Here is a 25131-nt window from a genome sequence, read left to right as displayed (position 1 = left end):
TCTAGAAGAAACTTCCATTTTCTTTGATGGCAAGCAGTAGTTGGCTTTACCTTCCCATTTCTCCCTAGACCTGGGCTAAACAGAGCAGAAATGTTTGCTGCGGGCAAGAAAACCTGATAGAAGAAAATGCCCCTTGATAAGATTTAAGAATCTTAATAAGAATCTTAATTTAAGAATCTTCATTTCTGCTGCAGGAGATGAGGGGAAAGAGAGAGGTGTACATAAAATTTGAACTTTTTCATATTTTTATCAGCCTGGGAGGACAATGCCTTAAAAGCATAAGAAATGGTTCTGATTGCCTCCAAAGGTGTGCATCTTACAGCGGGAATTTCAGCATGCTGTGTCATTAATTTAACGACAACACTGTTACTTTTTCCTTCCTTATGAGCCATAAATATTGCCTTCTTAAAGATGAATTCAATTCCGATACAGGAAAATGTAATTCTGAAGAGCAGGTAGGGTAGCACTAAGAAAAGGTAATCTATTTGCTTAGGCTTTTTACCTGTAATAGAACAGAAATAATTTAAAGAAACTTATTACGAGAAACCATACCTATTTTTGACTTTTCTTCACTGAATTCAGGATTGGAAATTCAGTGTTAAGTTTGCTTAGCCCCATTCACAACATGGACATAATATTGAAGTAGGAAAAGCCGAGGTATAGTGTTATATTATGAAGATCACAAGAGAACAGAACTGAGATTACATAACAGAGAATTTGCTATGGTCAGTAGATTTGCTATGGAAGAACCAAACTAACTCTGTGCTGCAGATCTGATCTGTGACAAATCACACTGACAAGCATTGTGAACGAGCTAGATACTAATTAGTCAGCAAAATAAAACAATAAGGATCAGCTATTCATTGTAGGGGCACAATACAGGATGGAAATACAAACGGAATCCAAAATACCACTTTCTATTTGGATACCACAAAATCTTTAAAGAACATTGTCATATATGAGGAGGTTTCTCAACTCTATGAATGTCAATCCTTATATAAAATGTCACCATCTATTTTCAGGGCAGAAGCAACAATAGATTCACGGGAGCCTCCAAATTTCTGAAAGTGCAAAAGTATTTATAGCAAACCTTTGGAAAGGAACCCTCCAAATAGTTTAGTGAGAACAAATTATGTCCACTGAACATGTAATCATGATTGGGGGGGGGGGAGCGTGGCATAGTCACAATAGTAAATAAGAAGTTCTTCATACTACAACATTACACTGTTGATCTATGCTTGCATTCATCTCTAAAGCTGACATGGAACTCAAAATATGCCAAATATCGCACTTCTAATTTCAGTAATCCAAAGTGCTTCCTTTGCAAAAAGAAAAGTAATTCTCTCTTAATATTTTACTTGGTTAGAAAGAGAATTTCACAAAGCATTACTATCTTGTGAATCCTGAGAGGAGAATAAATCAAATCTTGAGCATTGGGAATGTTTAAGGAATGGCAGTTATGTAATTAAGAGAGATTAAGCAGCTAGAAACCACATTAAACAAAATCAGGTTGTAAACGTCTGGCTAATCTGATGAACATCCAAGCTAAATATGAACGAATATAAACATTCCGTGAAGCAAAAGGCACAAAGTACACTTGCAAATCATCCCACAATTGTAAGTCATACCAAAATGTCATGTAACAGGAATGCAGTGAGTAAGATTTGCAAAGAAAAAAAAAACCCAGTGGCAAATCCACTGCAATATAAAAGGGTAATAATAACAGGCATATTTAAAAGGCAGTGAGGTGTTGAACTTCAAAAACAGAAAAAGAGTCTCACAGGTCTGACATGCTAATCCTCTTGTTCCTCTGCGTCCCTAATATATGGGCTTTCTCATTCTACCTTTTGGAGTCAAGGAAGTCTAGATGTAGACATATCACTAGTCCAAAACACAAATCAGAAAGCAACTGAGCGGTGGAATGTTCCAAAGAGCAAAGCTTAAGAGAAAATATGCAGGTTTCACCCACAACTGCTTTCCATGGTGAAAGAAAACTTCAACGAGACCATTCAAATGAGTTATATCTTGTCCTAGAAAAACAAGAATGGAAAAAGAATACTAAAAGTAGCACCAGTGATTTGAGTCTGATGGGCCAAATAAATTTGAAAGCTCAATGGTTCTGAAGAAGCTGGCAAAAAGACTTCTACCAAGCTAAAACAAAGGGATTGGTGATTATTTTCCTTGAAATAACTACAGGTAGTCCTCGATTTGCAAGTTCATTTAATGACTCATTCAAAGTTACAATGGCACTGAAAAAATGACTTATGCCCATTTTTCACACTTATGACAGCTGCAGCATCCCTATGTTTGTGGGATCAAAATTCAGATGCTTGGCAACTGATTCATATTTATAATGGCTGCTGTATCCTGAAGTCATGTGATCCCCTTTTGCAACCTTCTGACAAGCAAAGTCAATGGGGAAGATTCACTTAACAACCATGTTACTAACTTAACATGCCATGATTCACTTAACAAATGTGGCAAGAAAGGTCATATAGCATGGGTCAAAAACTCACTTAACAAATGTCTTTCTTAGCAGTAGAAATTTTGGGCTCAGTTGTGGTCAGAGGTGGAGGATTGCCTGTAATTGATCCCAAATAATAGATTTTTTAAGTAGAATTGCAAGGAATGCTATTATAAGACTGAAAGCATCTGAGCTTTGCATGTCACATTGAGAGCTGAACTCAAAAAGTACTGAGACCATGGTGGCATGAGGAGTTTTAAGTGATGCAATTAGCATCTTAAGCAATTGCAAGGCTTACAGCCCTGATTTTGGCCCTTAATAGCTCATAGGCCCTTAAAAGACATAGAAATGGTTCCAATCTTTTCACCAAAACCTCGAGGAGCACAAAAAGGAGTCTGGTGAACAATGTGTACTTTTATCCTTCATATAAAATAATAATGTTTAGAAGGCACGTAGAACTTAAAAGGAAACATAGATTAAGCTAGTCCGAGAAATACACTGTAGTATTTGAAATAATAACAGCAATACAAATCTATTTACAAACTTCTTTAAAATTTTGGGGATTTTCCTGCAATCAAATCACATTTTGCCATTACCAATCACTGGAGCTTTCAATGAAAGAAGAAAAGAGAAAAGCGTAGTAATGGTTAAGATAATCATGGAAGATAAAAAGAAGAAAAGAGACAATTGTTAGTTGATAGAAAGCAGCAGATACATGAAAATCAAATGATCCAGACAGTGTTTTACATTTACAATTAAGGTGCTTTGACTATTTTTTTATCTAGAAAAATAAGATGGGTATTTTAAATTCAGTCAGATTTAAAGTGAATCTTAAAATATAATTTGGAAATAGCAATTTTCGTAATATGCCACGAGCAGTTTGCTTGGTGATCGTGAAGAAAGTTGTAGTGGAATGTACAAATAATTGCAGTCCATTTTATCAAAAGAACATATAGTTAAACAGTATCAAGTATGGAAAACAGAAAAAGCCCAGAAAATCAATGGTCAACAACTGAAGGAAGTTCTGAAAACAGACAGTTAGAGAAAGGTTGCAAGGAATACTGAAATATCACAAGCTTCAAAACAGGAAAGGAACTAAATAGATGCCTTAGAAATTCTTTTTTTTATTGTTTTCGATCCAGGCCTTAATGTACTCACACATACCAGCAGGATAAATTGTACTTTTTGCAAATCTTGACAGTCAGCTTCTTGGGAAAAAGACTATATATATATATATATATTTATTATAAACCTGTGATGCCCTTGGAGATGAAAAAGAGGATTTTGTTGATAATAGAAAACAAGCCGAAGGGAAAGGGAAAAGAATCAATCAAATGAGGGCACATTTGAGTGGTAATTAACTGGAATAGCTTTCTTCATACTGTGTTTAATAATGTAAGCATCAAATAATCCAGAAAAAACAATGCCATCTCTTATCCCAAATTTCCTCCTATATGTTTTTAAATGTAAGAGGCTTAGGTTATCTATATTACATTTTTGTAGTTGCAGTTAAAACCATTACTTTGAAAATAGAAAGGACAAGAGTTATAGTGCTGATGGAAAGTCTGGTAAAAAAAAAAACCTGACAAATGTATTCCTGGAAAAATAAAGATTTAAGAAATAATGAAATGAATAGTAGATGTTTGTGACACATGTTCAAACAAAATACTTGGCAGTACAAAAAATTTTTTTAAAGCCCTGATACTTGAAGCAAATAGTTGTCCTGTACAAACACCATTGCAAGACAAATGAAAAAAGGAGGGGAACAAAGAACATGGTGGTTTTCCCCCAACAGTTTCTGAAATACAGGAGCTAAGGATCAATTGGTAAAGCCTTGAAGTACCATCAAAATAGCTGCATTTCTGAAAATATCTAGCTGTATAATGTGTCTTTGGCTGGATTCATATAGTCACTTCTTAACTCACTTGTGCTGATTTTTGACCATCTGATAGTTTTATAACGAGACTTAATATGGCCTGAACTCTGTTATAAAATAAAACACTTTTTTAAAAAAATAGCTGCCAGAGTGTGGGAACTCAAGAGCCAAAGGCTTGCAAAATCTTCCGCTGTACCTAAGTTCCATTAGAATTTTGCTGTTGTCATCAGTGCAGGGATCTCTGTGACATGAACACAAAATTGGAAATCAGGGAAGACATATTTGGCAGAGTCAAGATCCTAGCCTCTAAATAACCTAACACTCATGTAGGGTTATTTTGCAGATGGAGATGCACTTGGAATATGGTTTCTTACACTCTTCCAAAGGCTCTTGAAGCACACAGGATAAGAGGCAACTGTGTCTTGAAAGTGCTCTTTTTCTATTGGGGGGAAAGTCAATAGTTCCAATTCTCTGATCATTTCTGCAGATCCTGGAGAAGTCAAAAGATCACAAGTAGCTTGAGGACTGCAGCCAGTTAAGTACCTGAGACAGTATAAAAGAGGGCCAACCCAAGCGTATTTCTTTGGGTACATTGTCTCCTGACCCACGGCCTCCTTTTCTTTACTCAAACAAGCCTTTTCACTGTAGCCTTGCAATAGTATTTGCAGTTATAGGAGACAATGGTTGTTAAAACATAACACTCTACAAAGATATTATCCTCACAACATCCCTGTGAGGTAGGTAAGCATTATGAACTCCATTTCATAAAGTGTAGGTGAGAGAGGAGGTGGAGGGGGGGAATTTAAAACCACCTCCCCACTCCCGCCTACTTCAGTGGGAACGTTCAGGAGGATCTCCCTACTTCCAGAATCACATTCAAACTCATCCGTCCATAGGTTTGGCACAGCCTTATTTGTGTCTTAACATTACGGTACAAAACAGAGCATCATGCAAGGGGAGTAGCACAAAATAGATAACCACAGAATAGCAAGATTCTTTTTGTACCAGCAAACAGACCCAGCCATTGATCATGGGAGCTGCACGTGCTTGGCTTCTAGGAGCCAGTTTCAAAAAGAAGAAAAAAGAGTAGCTTCTCAACCCTGGAATGTTGGATGTTTAAGGCATAGCACTATAGGAATGGAATAATGATCAAACATGACAGAAATAGTCCCTACAGACAATAATAAATAGATATGGAAGCTGACAATGGAACATCTCTCCTGTTCCTCCTCTTGAAGCTTTATGGAAATCCCTCGAACTGGGTGGACTCAAAAGCCCACCTGGTCACGGAAGTCTATATCTCCATATCCACAGGTCTGATGTTACCGGTTTTGTGTTCTTTTACCCACAGTTCTCTGTCTTTGGCTGGATCCACTTTCTGAAGCAACTGATCCACAGGTTCCACTGTCTGAAAAACACAAGAGCCACGTGCCATTGTTTTCCCGTATCTACAAATGGATGCCTGGTAGACAGTTAAGAGTATAATATACAGGAGCCCATTTATTTTTCTTCTTCAACATGCAGATCTGCTCTTTTATGTTTAACTTTATGGAATTAGGCATTATAAATGCCCACTTCCAATGTGGGTCTTGAATCCTGACCTTATACTGTCAAGAATCTCATTTCAAGAGTGCCACGTGACTCATCCTGACTCAAAGTAAACAATACTTACTGGGAGAGCTGAGTTATCTGTTTTTATGCAGTCACGTACATAAGCACACAAAGGATTCTATATAAGTTTTCAGATTTCTATAAAGCTCGCCAGTACAGCATGAGAAAGGATTCCAAGATAAGCAGACTCACACTTTGGTTGAACATGTCTGTCTCGTGTCGCAACTGTGTATATTGGCAAAGGTGCTGCCGAATCATTTCCACCCTCTCGACTTCTAGCCTCTCGAGTTCCTGAAATGAAAGAATGAAATACACTCATTAATGGATAAGGAATAAAGCCCCACCACTGTGAATCAAATATAAAGCAAATGTTTATTCATTTTGGTCTGTTTGGGTACTTTGTAATTGCTCCCTAAAGCAAAGGTGGGCAATCCACATAGTGGGACAATTGTTATGGCCCTTGGGAGTCTCAAAAATCATGTCATCAGAATTTGATGGCAAGCCAGGCAAGATATGATTGTCAATAAAAAAGTAAAATAAAATCAGAAATAGAATATCAAATTCTTTGATAGGTTTAATCCCTCAAAATATCTTATTTTACCGAACTCTAACTTTTAGCAGTACAAGCAAAACAAATCAAAATTTCTCACTATGATACACTATTGTGACTCCCTTTGAATTTTTTTTTCCTTTCCTTTCCTTTCCCCCACACTTCAAATATAATCCATTGTTCTGATCTGAGTGGACAAATAAATATTTTCTCAAAAATTGTAAAATTGAAGAAAGGAGTATATGTGCTAAATGAGTCAATAATGTGAAAAAAATAGAACTTGTTTTTTTTGTGTGTTTATGTTTGTGCTTTTAAGACAGCTTTTTGATTCCCTGTGACTGTCTAGACTAGTCTCTGCAGTTTTCTTGGCAAGGTTTTTTGAAAGTGGTTCATCACTGACAGATTCTTAGGGCTCAGAGAGTGACTGGTCCAAGGTCACCCAACTGGATTTGTGCCTCAGACGGGACTAGAACTCCCAGTCTCTAGCTTGGTGGCTTAACCACTACACACCAAACTGGTTCTGATCTATTTTACCATGCATTTATTTAACATGGCATCCCACTGGCTATCAAGATGTCTCAGCATTTTATAATATAAAAGAATTTTAAAATCAAGACATTAAAAACAGTTAAATGGCAATTAGAACAAGCTAGTTGAAAATGTTAGTCATTACCTTGCAACAAAAGAATATATTTTAAAAAGCTTTTTAAAAAAAGTTAATAAAAGTGCCAGGCCCCGCAACATTGCAGGCCATGCATTCCAAAGAGCTGAGTTAGCAACCAAAAAGGCTTAATCTTGGCTCACCACAAGACAAGGGCACAGCAACTATTGACAAACCTCCTCAAGTGACCTCTTAAAGCATGGAGGTTCATATAGGAAGAGGCATTGCTTCAAGTAGGGGATCTACATAGTGATATGACATAGAGCAATTTCTAGACAGAAGACTAGGAAGTGTAAATGGTAAAGATACAGACTGTTTATAAATATGTAATGTAAATTCATATGCTTCCAAAGGTAGCCCCATTATTTTTTTAAAAAAAAGATATTTTTAGTCTAAGGAAGGGAAAATATACAACCAAGTTTGAACAAAAATTCAAGTACAGGGATTTTAGTATTTAGAAACATGGTTATAAATAAAGTGGGCTAATATATGTAAATTACATTCAAGGTGAAAAAAACAACACCTTATTTCTGAAATATGCACTGTAGGACGAGGCTAAAATTTAACTTACCAGAGAGGTGGTTACCATTTCTTCAAACCATTTTGACTGAGCTTGGTTATACAAATCCACACAACGCATGAGATCATCTCCTAAAAAACAAATTCCCAAACCATCATGTGAGTGCGTCTTGCAATTCATTCACCTACCCAAAGGGTGCTTTTCTATTAATGTCGGTGCCATTATGATTTCATTTTCTGATCTTTCCTGGGATTGTATTGCAGCTATGCATAATTTTTGTGGAAGACGCTGCTGCTTTAAGGAAATGCTATGTGACAAGACAGGTATTATATAATTGCTTTCCTGTATATCCAAACATTTTTCCTGCCTTTCATATGAAGCCCTGCACTACACAGCCCTGGTAGCTAATTCTAATTAATTAAGAAAAAAAGCAAAAACTAATCTCTTCATCATTAGTAGAAGTGAGAAAGTCACTAAGAAACATATTGCAAATTCAGCTGGCTGGTTGGCATGTCTCATTAACTTCATATTAAGAACATTTAAGAGAAGATGTAGAAACAAACTTCAGTTCTATTATTGCCTACCCCTTTCCCTCCTTTATGGAAATCTCCCTGACCAAAGAATAATGAAAAATAATATTTGACTACAAATGAAAAATTATTGTTTCTTTCCTTTGGAGATTCCAATTTATAAATTGCATTCTAAAGGTTTAGATACTAGTGATCAAATTATACTTATCATAGAATCCTTTGGTGAACAGCGGTGATACAGCTTCCCACAAGGAAGTTAAATATAAAATCCTTCTGAGATTTGATTGCATACTACCTATTTGTGTGTAGTGGATTCGAATTTGAAATAAGGAAACAGCCAGTCAGTACTTTATAACACTGTTTCTTAGGCAGAAACAGAAATCTTCAAATTTCTTTTGAAATTTCTTCCCATTCTACCTTGCAGAATTGCACATACATAAATTGTAAGGATGTGTTCAGACTTGCAGAAAGATGTCCTGTTTAAAATTGGACCTCAGCTGGATAAAGCCTGTGTCAACTTCTGTTCACTTCAGGATTCAATGAAACATACAATTTGACCAGCAATAAATAAACTTTACATGCAGCTGTAAACAGAGGCACACATCAGAAAACTAAATGGGAGGATAATTTAACCAAGAGTAGATGAATCTTCACACAGCTTTGCCTATTGGCAGTTTTGCTGACAGAAACAAACACACTTTTCAGTGGCTTTTGTATGCTTGTTTCTTTCTAACCCAGTAATTCAATGTCTCAAATTCTGCACTGAGATAGAAGAGTAGGATCTATATTAATCGTATACAATAATATATATGTTTTATTGTAAAGCTGACTTAGGTGATAATTTGATTATCTGTCCTGCCATCTACTGTTCAATGCAAGCAATATTTTTTTTTTACAAAAGCAAATATAAGTAATTTCAAACTGAAAAAAATCTAAAGGTTAACTCCAATTCTGTTTGACACACGGTTCAGATAAATACATAAAAAAGAGAAATACTTTAAATTGATTTATCTCTATAGTGAACCAAAATGTTCACATGATTCAATTTAAGAAAGATTGGTACAGTGATGAGATAGATGGTTTGCCTTCTGCAGCTGATGCTGCCCAAGTATGTTGGACACTCTCAAATCCATTTGACAGGAACAAGGAGGCCTTCCTGGCTGGAGGTATAAGAGATGGTCCAACCCAGCTGAAGATTGTGCTGGACTCATGTCCTCTAATACTGGCTACTTTTCCTTAATTTCCTTACATGCATCTTAAAAGTGAAAGTATGGGATAGCTATAATGGTCTTTATTACAAAGGAACTAAATCCTGGAAACAGGATCAAGATGGCCAGAAGATCCAAACTGGTTTTTCATATATGGTTTATCAGACAAAATATAGATAAAAACTTAAAGAATGAAGTTTTGATCAATGCCAAAATTTAATGAATCATGCTCTTCTTCCTAGATAAATCAATAGAAGGCTTTTTATACTCCATTTCCCTTTGACATTCAAATTTCCTTGTTTCTGTGTCTTTGTACTTTGCACAGTGTCCTCATTCTACATACACTCACCAGCTTGAGTAGACTTCCGCCTGGCCTTTTTAATTTCCTCTTCTGTCTTGTTGCTCAGTTTTATCTCCAACTGCTGTGTTTTCATCTCTAAATCCTTTTGCCTCTCTGTTAATGCTTTTCGAGCCTTGAAACAAACCAAGAGTCATAAATTTCTTCACAGAAAGAAATATCTATCTGCCTTTTCCTTTCCATAAGATTTATTCTTTTACAGGCTAAATCACTGCAAAAACAGAGTACGTGCTAAGACTTTTGTAGCTAGAACATCAAGGAAATGAACTGGTACGCTATCTCCTGGATGAGACCTTGAACACCAAACTATTGGGAACCAAAGTACCACCAGTGTCTGAAAAAAAGGTGGTATTTAGGTGACACTATTGAGGAGCCCTAGCGGCACTGTGGTTAAATGCAGTATTGCAGGCAAACTCTGCCCAGAGCCTGGAGTTCGATCCTGATAGAGCTCAAGGTTGATCTTTCTGAAGTCAGTAAAATGAGGACCCAGACTCTTGGGGGCAATATGCAAATAATGCTAACATTGCAACCCACCCAGAGAGTGCAGTGGTTTTTAAGTCTAAATGTTACTGTTCTTTGGAACCCTATTTTATTTAGTCACTTTAAATCATTGCTGAATAGATTACATTGTATTTTCACAAGCTGGTTCTTTTCGAGGCCTCTTGCCAGCAGAAGCAAAGGATAAAATTATTGACCTATTCATTTCACTTATCAAGTTGTCCAAACTAGTAGTTAAAAATATTCAGTATTGTTTATAGGACACTAGGACAGCATCTTTCGTTATACCTTAGGACATAGGGCATAAAATATATACTAGACAACATGTCTCTATCCTGGCACTTACTTTTCTTCCCAGTGTGACTGTCACTCCACTAGTATAGCCAACCAGACCACTTGGAGTGATGGCTTACAATTTGAAGAACCATATTTTTCTTACAATCACATTACATACGTACTATTTTTTTCAAATATCTTCCTGCCTGCCTCTTTCTATATTATCTAGCTCAGTGTTTCTCAACCTTGGCCACTTGAAGATGTTCGGACTTCAACTCCCAGAATTCCCCAGCCAGCAGTCGCTGGCTGGGGAATTCTGGGAGTTGAAGTCCGGACATCTTCAAGTAGCCAAGGTTGAGAAATACTGATCTAGCTATCTGTCTGTCTGCCTGTCTGTCTGTCATCTCTCTCTCTCTCTCTCTCTCTGTTATCCATCCATCCACCCCCCCAGACCCTCCCCACCCACTTATCTATCTATCTATCTATCTATCATCTATCTATCTATCTATCTATCTATCTATCTATCTATCTATCATCTATCTATCAATCTATCATCTATCTATCTATCTATCTATCTATCTATCTATCTATCTATCTATCTATCTATCTATCTATCTATCTATCTATCTATCTATCTATCATCTATCGTGTTGGTGCAGTGGCTAGAGTGCAGTACTGGTGGCAGTTCAAATCTCACCAGGCTCAAGGTTGACTCAGCCTTCTATCCTTCTGAGGTTGGTAAAATGAGGACTGATTGTTGGAGGCAATATGCTGACTCTGTAAACCACTCAAAGAGAGTTGTAAAGCACTGTGAAGCATTTAGATATCTATCTATCTATCTATCTATCTATCTATCTATCTATCTATCTATCTATCTATCTATCATCTATCTATCTATCTATCTATCTATCTATCATCTATCTATCTATCTATCTATCTATCTATCTATCTATCTATCTATCTATCTATCTATCATCTATCATGTTGGTGCAGTGGCTAGAGTGCAGTACTGGTGGCAGTTCAAATCTCACCAGGCTCAAGGTTGACTCAGCCTTCTATCCTTCTGAGGTTGGTAAAATGAGGACTGATTGTTGGAGGCAATATGCTGACTCTGTAAACCACTCAAAGAGAGTTGTAAAGCACTGTGAAGCATTTAGATATCTATCTATCTATCTATCTATCTATCTATCTATCTATCTATCTATCTATCTATCTATCTATCATCTATCTATCTATCTATCTATCTATCTATCTATCTATCTATCTATCTATCTATCTATCTATCTATCTATCTATCTATCATCTATCTATCTATCTACCTACCTACCTACCTACCTACCTACCAGGATTTCTATGACAAGCTTTTGAGCATGCACACCAGTTTTGCCTTATTTATGAAAAATTCTTACCTTTTCCACTGCTGCATATCTACTAACCAGCTGTTTTCGCAAATCAGCAATATGATGGTCATACTTTTTCATATCTTTCTTGAAGTTTTCACGGAAGTTGAGTAGTGGTTTCTCCACTTCTGCCTGGAGCTGGCATAAAGGAAAAAAGAAAAAAAATGGTTTAAGAGGGGTGGGGATGGGAGAGAAATACTTGGATTTAGAGTAGGAGAAATGGGAGGAATTCTTCCTTTCTGAATTTTAGAGCCAATTAGTTTCTACACATTGTGGGGTAGCAATAAACAATCTTGGCTAAATGCTAAGATAAATCAGTCAGATTGGCTTGTTGTTAAAAGCCAGAAAATACTGATAATATGAACTAATAAACAAGAGAGTTAAAAAAAGTCCAACCTATTTCTATCCTCCTGTCTAGAAAACTATATGGACTATATGTGCCTGAAGCTATTAGGACTTGAAGTTTACATGAAAAAAAATGCTATCCCTTTTGCATGGGAGGAAGAACTGGAAAGTGCTGTAGAAAGTTCTGAAAAGTAGGAAAAAGCTAAGTGATATAATCATGGATTTCATATCTGTTTTGATCTTCAGATATCTGTGTAAAGCAAACACTTCAAAGCAAGAGAGGAAGAACATAATCCTGAAGATTTCAAAGCAGTTGCCACTTCAACAATAAGATATATACGGATTTTCTGTTTCTCTCTCTATGTTGAAGGTATGGGGGAAGGGATAGTAAATTTTGAAACAAAAAATGAACACTTAAGATACAATTCCTGCAGGATTTGATTCCTGACACTTAGAATAGCCTATTCTAAAATTTCAGCATTTCAGAAAGGAATCAGTTACTTTCTTAACGGTAAATAAGTTACAATCCAAATTGAATGGTTGTCCAAATATCATCAATTATAAAATATTGGGATTGCAATTTTGTATGCGATGATGAAAACAGGAGTTGCTTAAATAATAAGTAGCCAGTTTTTACTACTATTACCACTACGATTAATATCTTGATGAGCGCTAGGATATTAATTTTTTGGGGGGGAGGAGAAACTGAAGTAATGATATTGTCCAATCCAGGGTATCAAACTTGTGGTGTTACATTGTTGCCTTGTGATGTATTGTGACTCCCCCCCTTTGCTAAAATGGGGGTAGGCGTGGCCAACGCGTGATGCATCTGGCCTGCGGGCTGCGAGTGTGACACCCCTGGTCCAATCACTGATAAACATTAGCACATATTTAAATTTATTCTATCACAACCAATAACTTTTCGGAATGAAATTTTGTCAAGATTGGTAATGAACAGTATAATCTCAGGTAATCTCAGGCCCATAAAAACATGATTACATTTGACAACTAAGAGGAAATGATTTGATACCTTAGAGGAAAATTTAAGATGAACCTCTGCTTCATCAGCCATGCTTTTTTTTAGCTGAGACCAAGATTCACCGAGTGTCCTGCAATGCATAAGCCTGGTTAATAAGAAATGACTTCTTCATTAGGATCTGAAACTCATCATTACCACAGCTAATGGGATTAGCTATTAGCCAAAGCATAACGTTTAACATTACTTTCAATAATTCTCTCTCTCTAAATTGAATTCAGTGAAGACATAATCATGATTATCTTTAGAAAAATCTCATCCAACCCTCAGGATTAATAAATGAAACTCACAATATAAGTCTTAAAACTAATGTTTATTTCAAATAAAACATCAACTTTTTTGTGTTCTTAGTTTTAGATTCAGAAGATGAAAATAATGAAACAGGAGAAATTACAAATCTATGGAATCAAACTTTACCTGTCATATTTACATATCAAGCCAAGAGTTTAGCATATGTGGGATGTGCATGATAAATTTACCAAACTATATTTGAGCACGTTTTACACATACAACAGATGGGTAATTTAGAATAAATATTTCTATAGACACTTAGAATACTTAGGAAGAATATCTTTATTACAACATGTTGAGTAGGCAATCTGAATCCACAAAAACAACAACAATCACAAGTATATCTAGATTAGTTTAGAACCTGAATGGGAAATCATATAAGGAATCAACGCAACATCATGAAAAGAAAGATAGGATGTAAGTGATAAATACATTTCATCCCCCGTTTTCTGCTAAAATGTCTAAACAATAGCTAAGGATAATCTACTCACTCTGAAATGTAAAGCGCCTTATTAATATATAAGATGTATATTATAGTACGCCAGTATCTGAAATTACTCAAACAAATTATATTCACAAATATTAGTGTGTCTCTGTATCCCTCTCTGAAAAGGGATGTGTGTGTGTGTATTGCTACTCCATATAGGACTGTCCTAAAGGGTTTGAAAGGGTTTATAGTGAATGCTTTTATTTTAAAAATTAACTGCGAAAGCCCCAATGCTTTCACCATATTACTATATAAAGAGTGACCTTGGGTCAACTAAGTATCTTATTTCAATTGCAGCAAATATGACAACTTTGGACATCATTTTAAAAAAACCCAACCATTTTGACTAGTTCAATATCTTTGCCATTTCAATTCTTCCTTCATCTGCTATAATATACAGCTTACATATCATAGCCATATATGGAAGAAGAATTAGACAAGATTCATCTTCTTGTAGAAGAAGATGAATCTCCTAATGTTATCAATTCTAGAGCAGGCTGTAATCTGGCAGGTAATTAGAATACAAAAATGCAAATTTACCCTTCTTCCTGGGCAGCCAGGGAGTTCTGTGATAGTTTAGATAGGTTCTTGGCATATTCTTCTTCAATTTTTATTCTGGAAAAAAAACAACCACCAGTGACATCAGCCAAAAGCTATTATGTATTAGAAATGTAGTTTGTAATTACAATCAAATGCAGTACATTTAGCAACTTGCCTCTTGGAACCTGTATTTTTATATATTTATAGGTTTACCCACAAAGTTTGCCAAGAAAATTAATGATAATTTAACAATTTCACTAAACTCATGGATTATAATCACAATCCTATATAGGATATCCATGAGTCTAATGAAATTATATAGGTCTGAGTGCTATTGCTGTCCTATATACCTCTGTTAGCGGTAATTGTTCTGTAGTTGATAAAGCAGTGATAAAGAGGGAGGAATAGAATAACTCTTAAATTAATACACAAGATTTGTATTTACCCACTTCTTTCCAAAAGTTTCCAGTGATACTTATTTGTCAAAAAAAGGTCCTTGCATTCATAAAGGAAGAATGAAGAGCAAAGCAAACTTAGATTTACAAGGTCTAGCAAGTACAACCAAATTTCAAGTTAAAGAACATTCCCTGTGCTCTGAAGAGTGAAGATTTGTTGATGCCCACATTTTATCAAAGGGATGCTAAACAGTTTTTATACTTAAAAGCTCCCTTTGAGTCATGAGAGCATTTCACTATTAATTTGCCAAAGTATAATTGTAGGAAATGAACCGATGCTGCAGCCCTTTTATTTCTCTCTCTCTCTCTGATCAGGCAGACAAGTCCATTCATGGAACAGAATGTTCCAATCGCCACTTGCAAGTTGCTCTCCCTCCTATTATGTGGAAAACGATTTAGAAGAATGCTCTTTTTAGAAGAAAAATGATAAATACCGAGGAGCTATAAATAATAACTGTTTATCTTTTTCTCTTGGTTTATCCTTCCATGTCACACAGACGTTTTAAGTTATTTAAATGACCAGAGCTAATGTGAGCATTTGGGTGGAAGGGGGGGTGGGGGGAGTGGAGAGATTTCTGAGATCTGTCAAAATCAGCAAGAAGCATGACTCATCTGGACTCGGAATGAACTCAAGCAAATTGTACTCCTCTCTTGCTGTAGCAAATATTTAAATGGGTCCTTCGTAATTATAAGAGCTCTTTTCCGATTTAAAAAAAACACCTGAGGAAACATAGCGCTTGCTAGTTTTTAATCCATCCGGCCTGGAGCAATGACATTATGAAACAGAGCTCCTGAGATTGAAATTCCTAGGAAAGAGGGGGCTATGGTTTTTGCTAACTCCCTCCCTCTCTCAATTGCTGCACTCCCTGAAAATCGGAAGGAAAATAGCCTTGGAAACAATATGAGGATATTGTTGAAGATATTGTTGAAGATAATGGAAATTTCTTAAGATTTAGCATATTTCTGTTGCTACGAACTTTTGACTATTGGTATTTTGCTACATAGAAAAAACGTTTTGTTTGTTTTCTCACTGTATATATCTTTCTGTATATAAAGTGAGAGGGCAGAAAATGAGGATATATTTCTGCACACGACAGCTGTAATTTGTTGAAGATGGAGCTGCTTTTGCAGACCAGCCAGAAATTTAAGTTGGTCCAGTATGCAGCAACTCACATCTCACTGATCCATCATGATACTGCTATCTTACTCCATTGCTGTTGCAGATGGATTGGCTACTACTAGATCTCCAAGTACAATTCACAGTACTGGTTGCTATCTTTAAACCCATTAACGGTTTAATGGCTATATATTTCAGAAACTGCCTTTCCCTGATCAAATTTTCTCACCAGATCCTGCCAATCATAGAATACCTACTCAGGACTCTTGGGTAGCGTGACAGGAGGAACCCTGCAGGTGGACATTCTCTTTGACAGCTTCCCTCCTATGAAACCCTCAACACAACTCTGGGTCATCCTTACCCTTACACCCTTTCTAGCTTTTCTAGAAGGCCTTTCAGGACTGATTCTGGAACCCTGTATTACTTTTTATTATAACGACACTGATTCTATTTTATAACTGTCTTATTTTTATACTATGTTTTATTGTGTATGTTGTAAACCACATGCAGTTTGTTTGAATTGAGGCAATACACAGTGGGTTCTCAGGTTACAATGATAATTGGGACTGGAATTTCTGCCACTAACTTATATGGCTGCAAAGCAGGAGTGGGCGGCTACGGGTTTGCCTGGGTTGGGAGAACCGGTAGCTAACTTTATGGCCGGTTCAGAGAACCTCCAAATCCCAACCCTGGCTCTAACACCCCAGACCTCATGATGCTGTGATAATTGTAAGCCCTCTGTTACAATGTGAACAGTCACTGAAAGAATGGGTGTAAGTCGAGAACTACCTGCATACATTTTAATAAATATATACATGAAACCATTAGAGTAAAAAAGGGTAACAAACCCGCCCTTCCATTTGCTGTCTAATCTCTGAACATTAGTTGTGTTTAACAGAAAATTCTCCACTAGACTTGTACATGGATAGAATCAGGAGTCTCATTGGAACATAAACCCAAACCACAACAGAGTCAATTTAGCTCATTACTGAGTTTTCTAAGTTACCTTTCTCGAATAAACTCTGCCATTTCTTTCTGCATTTGCTTCCCTTTCAGTTGTTTCTGCAAAAGAATTTCGAATCCCGAGACTGTACTGTTCCCTTGGGGGTCCTTCTTATCAGTCTAAAGAAAATGAACAGCAAAAGTAGGGGCCGGGTGAAATGCGTTAAGAAAATGCAATCACATCTTTATACTGTAACAGGCATTTGCAAATATGCTGGGAGATATCCAGCTGTCATAACACTCTTTCCTCTGTCCTAATAACAGAGATATAATTGGTGCTAACAAATCTGCCAGGATTTCTTAAAAACAAAAAAGGCAAGTCGTGGGTACCTGAGCTTGTTCTTGCATACATGAAACAAGCAATTCAATAGCAAGGGACTTTACAGTCACAAGAATTGACAATGACTATTATAAAAAGAACTCATAATGGGGTGATGGGGATTGTGAGATTGAGATTTGAGATTTGTTTTATTTATATGCCGCCCTATTCCCAGCAGGACTCAGGGCGGCGAACAACTCAAGGGGGAAAGGGAACACAAAAGTACAAGACAAGCATTTAAAATAGCCAACAGCCACACAGGTCGAGTGGGGAAGGGAGCTCATCAACCCCAGGCCTACCAACACAGCCAGGTTTTAACGGCTTTTCGGAACACCTGGAGAGAGGTGAGGGTCCGGATCTCTGCGGGGAGTTCGTTCCAAAGGGCCGGCACTGCCACAGAGAAGGCCCTCCCCCGGGTCGTAGCCAGATGGCATTGGCTAGTAGACGGAACCCGGAGGAGGCCAACCCTGTGCGATCTAATGGGTCTTTGGGAGGTAATTGGCAGCAGGCGGTCTCTCAAGTACCCAGGTCCAATACCATGAAGGGCTTTATAAGTGACGACTAGCACCTTGAAGCGTATCCGGAGACCGATCGGTAGCCAGCGCAGCTCGCGGAGGGTAGGTGTAACGTGGGTGTACCGAGGTGCACCCACAATCGCTTGCGCGGCTGCATTCTGGACGAGTTGAAGTCTCCGAATGCTCTTCAAGGGCTGCCCCATGTAGAGCGCATTGCAGTAGTCCAGTCTTGAGGTCACGAGGGCATGAGTGACTGTTGCGAGTGCCTCCCGGTTCAGGTAGGGACGCAACTGGTGCACCAGGCGAACCTGGGCAAATGCCCCCCTGGTCACAGCCGACAAATGATGTTCTAAGGACAGCTGTGGATCCAGGAGGACTCCCAAGTTGCGAGCCCTGTCTGAGGGGTGTAAAATTTCACCTCCCAGCCTGAGTGATGGAATACTAACCAAATTTTTGGGAGGGAAACACAACAGCCAATCGGTCTTGTCTGGATTGAGCACAAGCTTGTTAACCCCCATCCAGACCCTGACAGCCTCCAGGCACTGGGACATCACGTCAACTGCTTCACTGAGTTGGCACGGGGCGGACAGATACAACTGGGTATCGTCCACGTATTGATGGTATTTTATCCCGTGCCGTCGAATGATCTCATCCAGTGGCTTCATGTAGATATTAAACAGGAGGGGGGATAGGGCCGAACCCTGAGGAACTCCATATTTCAGAAGCCTAGGGGTCAACCTCTGCCCCCGACCAACACCGACTGCGACCTGTCTGAGAGGTAGGAGGAGAACCACCGAAAAACGGTGCCTCCCACCCCCACCTCTCGTAACCGTCGCAGAAGGATACCATGGTCGATGGTATCGAAGGCCGCTGAGAGGTCAAGAAGCACTAGGATGGAGGATGGCCTCCATCCCTGGCTCTCCAGAGATCATCGGTCAGTGCGACCAAAGCGGTTTCCATGCTGTAGCCAGGCCTGAATCCAGACTGAAAGGAGTCCAGATAATCGGTTTCATCCAAGGACCGTCAGAGTTGAGAGGCGGAGTTGTACAGGTTGAAGAGCTCCCCTGAGGAGTTCAGGGCTCTGGTTAACTGGGAAGTTGAAAGAACATTCTGGAAAAAGGCAGTGGCAAACCAATTTAAATTAACAAGAAGTCTCTCTAAACGCAGTCTCCAATTCAAGATATTCTTTACTTTCTTCTTGGAGTTTGCAACTTTCAGGAAATTCTACCTTTTTTTATTATTACAAACATCTTCACCTTCCCTTTTCAAAAGTTCAAGAATGCTTACAACCTGGCATTAAAAATTAAACAAACTTGAAACATGTGGTGAACTCACATCAGGTGGGCAAGTTCAAATCCCAGTAAAGAGCTGAACATACTGAGCTCCAACCTACCTAATGAGGTTATCTATGCCAGATGAAATGCAATAAGAACAAAACTGGTTGTATAGTCCCCCTAGTGGTCAGTAGTGAGTATAAACCATCAGTTTGAATATAGTGAAGCTTCTAATATGAGGCTCAGACAAATTGACATTCATAGGTCATTAATCTGGGAGTTCAAAACAAATGAGAAGGGAGGTGCACCATTCATAGTGCATTTGGTAAATTTCACTTTCTCTGTCTCTGCGTCAACCAAAAATCAACTAAGAGTTCTTGATGCTATAAGGTAACATGAAATTGGTTACTTGATTGAGAAAGGTATCAACCTAGACTTATTATTTTATTCAACCATTTAGGCATGATCATGCATATTTACACACATATTCTTTTCTTACTATAGCTGTTTTGGAAACAATCTCTAGTGAATAAGATATAAGGCAAATGAGTTGAATGATACATAAAACACTCTCAGATCTAAATGGAATGTTAGGCTCAGATATGGCTAGACACATTTTTATGGCTACAGTGATTACAGACTGGAGATCATTATCCACTTATATGGAACCACTGTCTCTCAAACATAAACACACACACACACACACACACACCCTCTTATCTGGGTCATATGGTGAACAAACAGAACAAAGAAGCAAAAAGGCTTTTGCAGGATCCAATCTGGGATGTTTACCAGGACCAGAAATTTTGTCTTCCGAGCTTTCAGACGCATGCTGGAGCCCATCTTCAGCGAACTTCTCTATAGGGCTGGAGAGAAGTGCCCTGAAGATGGGCTCCAGCACAAGTACAAAAGAGAAAATCTCTGGTCTTGGTGACCGACCCAGATCCTGCAACATTATCCTGGGATATGTATATTTGGCTTCATTTGTGAGAAAAGACTTTTGACTACCCAATATAAAGCAACTTTCAGATTACTGGTTTTACACCACGGGAAACTGAGGAGGGAGAATTTATGCTGTGCGAACTCAAAGATGCTGCTCAACATTACTAGATAACACGTGTTCAATCTGTGACTTTTGAAAGGAAGGCTCCTTTTCTCTTTCCCCTTTTCTTCCCTCCCTCCTAAGAATAATTGTTTCCCCCCCAACCATTGACATAAAATAGGAATCTGCTGAGTGATCTGCTGCCTGATAGGTGGGGAAATACTTTTTACAACCTTGAAATGCCCATCTCTTGTTTAGAGCATTTCAGGCTGGAAGGCCAGGAAGTGATTCTGCTTCATTCCAGTCTTCTGGTTTTAAGAGTATAATGATTCTGCTGGATTTCATATGCAAAGAAAAAAAATAACTTTTTCAGTGTCATGTGCATCAACTTTTAGGCTTGGATTTTATCATGTTTGCTATCAGAGATGTTAGCAATATGTCTCATCCTTTGTAAAGCTCAACTGCTGCAGTAAACAGCATATGGGAAGTTGCTCACTTACCCAGAAATAATCACAGTAGCTCCATTCAGAAGGTTTTAGCAACTGCTGTTCTGGCATTGTGTCAGGATGGGGAAAAGTCACACAGTTTATCTAATAAAGAAGAAAGTAATATAAATACGCTGGACATGCAAAGCAATTCAGAAACAGAGAGAAGTTACATATGTAGAAGCTGGAAGCTTAAATAGGACATAGATATAGGTAGTTATTAGAGTGATTCTCTCTTCAGCCAGAAGATGTCATCAAAAGCAGGTAGAAAGGGCTTCCTCAGTCTGAATATCTAGAAAAAAGACCCCAAGCAAGATAGAACCACAGTTTGAATTACATTTTTTTCCTTCCGAAAAATCTAGAAACCCTTCAAGACAAAGCTATTGCTTACTTACAAAAAAACCATATGTCCAGAACTATTCAGGTAAATTAATTCCAAGAACAGTTAAACCCAAAAAGATGGCATAACACATGAAAGTTGCTTATCAGAATATATTAATCGCAAACACATGGTTATTAAGGCATATTATTCAATTATCCTAACTCAACAGGGCACTAAATTATCTCTGAAAGTTGCTAGGGTATTAGTATTTTCTGAATCCCATGGGTAGATAAAAAATCCACATATAATCTCTTTAGCTGAATGATAAATGCAATATCTGTTTTATGTGATTGTTGATGACGATCTCACATGAGTTATGCATAAATCACTACAGGGAGGTGACTTCTAATCATTTTCAGATATACAGTATACTGTGGATCCTTCAGAGAGAGAGAAAGAAGAACAACTAGGGGTTTCATTCTCATGCTTATTTTTTCTAAAGTATACAACTGATCTCGTCTGGAAAATGTTCACCAGTTAAATTTATGAAGCCTACTGAGAGAACATTTCTTTCCTTCATTTCAGGAAAAACAACAAGTATACCAAAAAGAATGCCTACGTTTCTAATTATCTTTGTTTTAGAGAAACAAGCTTTGATGAACTTTCCAGAAATACAAAGTACATCAGAATGCTCTTTATATGCCTTTTGAATCACAGAATTATAGAACATTGGACCACTTATGAAGTGGATCTTGTAGATTATCTTGTCCAATCTCCTCTTCAATAGAGGAATCCCTTACAATAGACTTTCCTGCAGATGGCCATCATACCTCCAGCAGATAAGAATCCATCATCTGCCAAGACAATCTTGTTTCACTGTTAAACAGCTTTTGATATTAGGATGTTTAACCAAATACAAATCCTTTGTATTTAAAACCCATTGCTTCCTATTCTGTCCTTGGAACAACCTGAACAAAACCTACCCCATTTTCTGCATGACTTCCCCCCCCCCCGGATACGTCAACATAGCTGACAAGTCTCTTTGTTGTCTTCACTTTCCAGAAAAGAAAAATGCAGGCCTTCGCCATATAATGGAGAATATACTGATATTATCCAATGTTATCAATAATAATTATGCAATTTTGACACTGCTCCAACCACATATGATTCTATGTAGGATGGACATGGAATACAGATGAGCGTTTTTGCAAAACAAGAAATAAAAAATGTACAGATTATTTTTGTGAAGCAGCAGGCCTGGTTATTGGAGCTGTCTAGTGTTTCAAGACCTAAAATGTGTGAGCATGAGGACACTCAAGTATCACCTATTCGCAATTCACCTTTTTTCAGGATCATGCAACAGTGCTCAACTGCAGCACAATCTCAAGAAAAAATTAGCTTGGTTACAAATCAGTCACAGATAGATGCTTCCTGTATATTTCAAAATTCTCTTTTTGCCTTGAAATTCAAAGCACCTAAAAGCCCAAGCATTACCTTCTGATTCTACAGGATGCAATAAACCCAAGATGGTTGTAGCACTTTTATAAGATGGAAAATTTTCCTTCAAGCAGAATAGGCTTTTTAAATCAAGTATTGGAGGAAGATGGATAAATACAGTGTTTTAAGAAAAAAGGGCATTTTGTAATAAATTGCCAAAGGGATGCACCATTGTTCTATTTTTGTAGAGTTATAAGAGTGCTCATGCCCATAAACATTTTAAAAAAATGTAAAATACTTCTCAAATGTATCTTTCTATGGTGGCTATATGTGCTATGTGGGCAGCATCTAAGAAGCATCTCTGTCCTGCATACTCAACATAAGTGTTTCTGCTTGTAGTGGTACTGCCTATGTTTCTCAGGTTTTAAAAATGTTTTCAAGGACAGAAATGCTACAAAATTGCAAGAAAGTTAGATTGACCAGAATTAAATAGGCAGAAATAAACAGAAAATTGTAAAATTGTTCATTTTAAGACTACTCTTACAACTCTGAACCTACGAAAAATCATTGCCTGTTTCCCACCTGAAAAATAACATCGTAGAAAAAAAATAGCACAGTAGCTGGTTATTTTCCTTAAAATGGTTATTTTGCTGTTTTAGGGAAGGAAAAGAAGAATATGTGAAGATCCTGAAATGAAGATCAAAATCATAATGAGTGCTTCATTCAAGCCTCAGAACAGCATCCTTGGGGACAGTAGACAAGCTGTCTAAAAATAGTATCCAAGGCATGTTCTGAAAGACAACATCTTGTCCAACATCTCTTGCTCACAGTTCCTCTCATGGGGATTCCAAGAAATATTGAATGACTTCATTGACAGCCACAACTTCTCTATGAACACTTGTTGGCATCTGAAGGACCTGGCTGCCCAATGAAACATCAGTTGGCCATAATGTGGTTTGGGGGCATTTCCAGATTATTTAAATACCGACTAAATCCTTTTAACAGAGTGTCAGTGTTGAATGTGACCGACTGCCAAAAGCACAATTTCCTATGAACTTGCTGGAGAAGCAAATGCTGAAAGTCACAGTTGCATACCTATTTGGAATGTATGTATGTTGTGCAGGTGTACAACATACATATTGCAGGAAAATGCGAAGGGAATAAGAATAATCTTTATATTCACACATCAAAGGATCTTTGCTGATGTTACTTTGAAACGTTTGCCTAAAGTTAACACTGTTCTGTGTGAAAAAAAATTGGGCAAGAGTCAAGATATTTCAAGTGTTACAGATTCCTGTTAGCATATGAGTAGGAGGCTGTGTTGTTCCACCTCCAATACTACATGAATAATTTGATTCTTCTTTCCCATTTTCATACACTGTGCACCAGCAGGAACAAGGATAAGGCCTTCCTATCTTGAATGTTGTATTTAACCTCTTAAGGTTCAAGAATTGGCTGCATAAAAAGGCACCCGGTTTGGGACAAAGGATATATATCACTGTTCAACAGCACTACAATGAGGATATATTTATAGATATCTGATTTATCCACTCCATATCTGCAATACTTTAATTGAAGGGATATTTTTATGAGATTATAGTAATGGGAGAATAGGGAACTAATTTTTGACCACAAAAACACTTGCTGGGAAAAATCTAAATGAATTAGTAAGTACTCTGTATTTTCCATAGAAACAAAATAGCTGTTTTCATACCATATTTTAGTATTATGGGAATGAATCCAAGGATGACACCTTCTCCTGTTGGACACCAAACATTTGTACAACCTGTTTTTCTTCAACATCTGAAAACCAAATAATGGTTTGTGCCTACCTGGAGACACTGCCATTATTTGGCTGTTCTGATACTAATGCCAACTTATATCTTGTTGATATGCCAAAGTCAGACATTCTGAATTGTCATATACAGGGAAGAAGACAAGATGGAGACAGACAAGTGAGCCTAGCAATAATCAGAGTTAGTACCTCTAGTTCCAAACATGATTTCGTATTATTTATAAGCAGCATTCTCTGAGACTTTTTGAAAGTCTTCTGATCGTCTGATATATTTTAATATATTTAACAGATTAACAGAGTTTGAGGGGACCTTGTAGGTCATCTAGTCCAACTCCCCCACACACACCCAAGCAGGAGACCCTACACCATTTCTGACAGATGGCAGTCCAGTCTCTTCTTGAAAGCCTCCAGTGATGAAGCTCCCACAACCTCTGATTTTTTTATTCTGAAGCAAGAAAAATCAACATATAGTTTGTGGATTCCAGTTTCTGGAAGTTAGAGGTGAACATCTAAGATACCCAGAAGAACAGAGTTGAAAGAGACCTTGGAGGTCTTTTAGTCTAACCCCCCCACCCCAAAAGAAGGAAACTCTGTGCCATTTCAGACATTTTCTTTAGAAGTGATGATATTTCTCAATGCTGATTTTGGAACTTTAGAAAGGAATGGAAGAAAATCTGTAGTATTGGGAGGTGCAAAATCAATCTACTTCAGGAATTA

At 37.6% G+C, this 25131-nt stretch overlaps 1 protein-coding gene across 1 annotated transcript in view; it reads right to left on the bottom strand.

Moving 5' to 3' along the window:
• Nucleotides 1-1360: 1360 nt before the first annotated feature.
• GAS7 (growth arrest specific 7) overlaps nt 1361-25131 on the bottom strand; it is a 144859-nt gene continuing 121088 nt past the window's right edge. The window contains exons 6-14 of the mRNA XM_087709836.1: nt 20876-20965; nt 17230-17345; nt 14652-14726; nt 13328-13406; nt 11962-12090; nt 9770-9893; nt 7734-7813; nt 6144-6242; nt 1361-5748 (exon numbers count right to left, since the gene is read on the bottom strand). Of these exons, the coding sequence (XP_087565962.1) occupies nt 5635-5748; nt 6144-6242; nt 7734-7813; nt 9770-9893; nt 11962-12090; nt 13328-13406; nt 14652-14726; nt 17230-17345; nt 20876-20965 (906 nt within the window). The 3' untranslated portion in view covers nt 1361-5634. The remainder of the gene's footprint in view (nt 5749-6143; nt 6243-7733; nt 7814-9769; nt 9894-11961; nt 12091-13327; nt 13407-14651; nt 14727-17229; nt 17346-20875; nt 20966-25131) is intronic.

Source organism: Thamnophis sirtalis, unplaced genomic scaffold, assembly GCF_051295495.1.
Source record: "Thamnophis sirtalis isolate CommonGarterSnake01/CBP01778 unplaced genomic scaffold, rThaSir2_p1.2 scaffold_3, whole genome shotgun sequence".
Taxonomy (NCBI): domain Eukaryota; kingdom Metazoa; phylum Chordata; class Lepidosauria; order Squamata; family Natricidae; genus Thamnophis; species Thamnophis sirtalis.
Note: the sequence above shows the minus strand (reverse complement) of the source record. Positions and strands in the feature narration are given on the sequence as shown.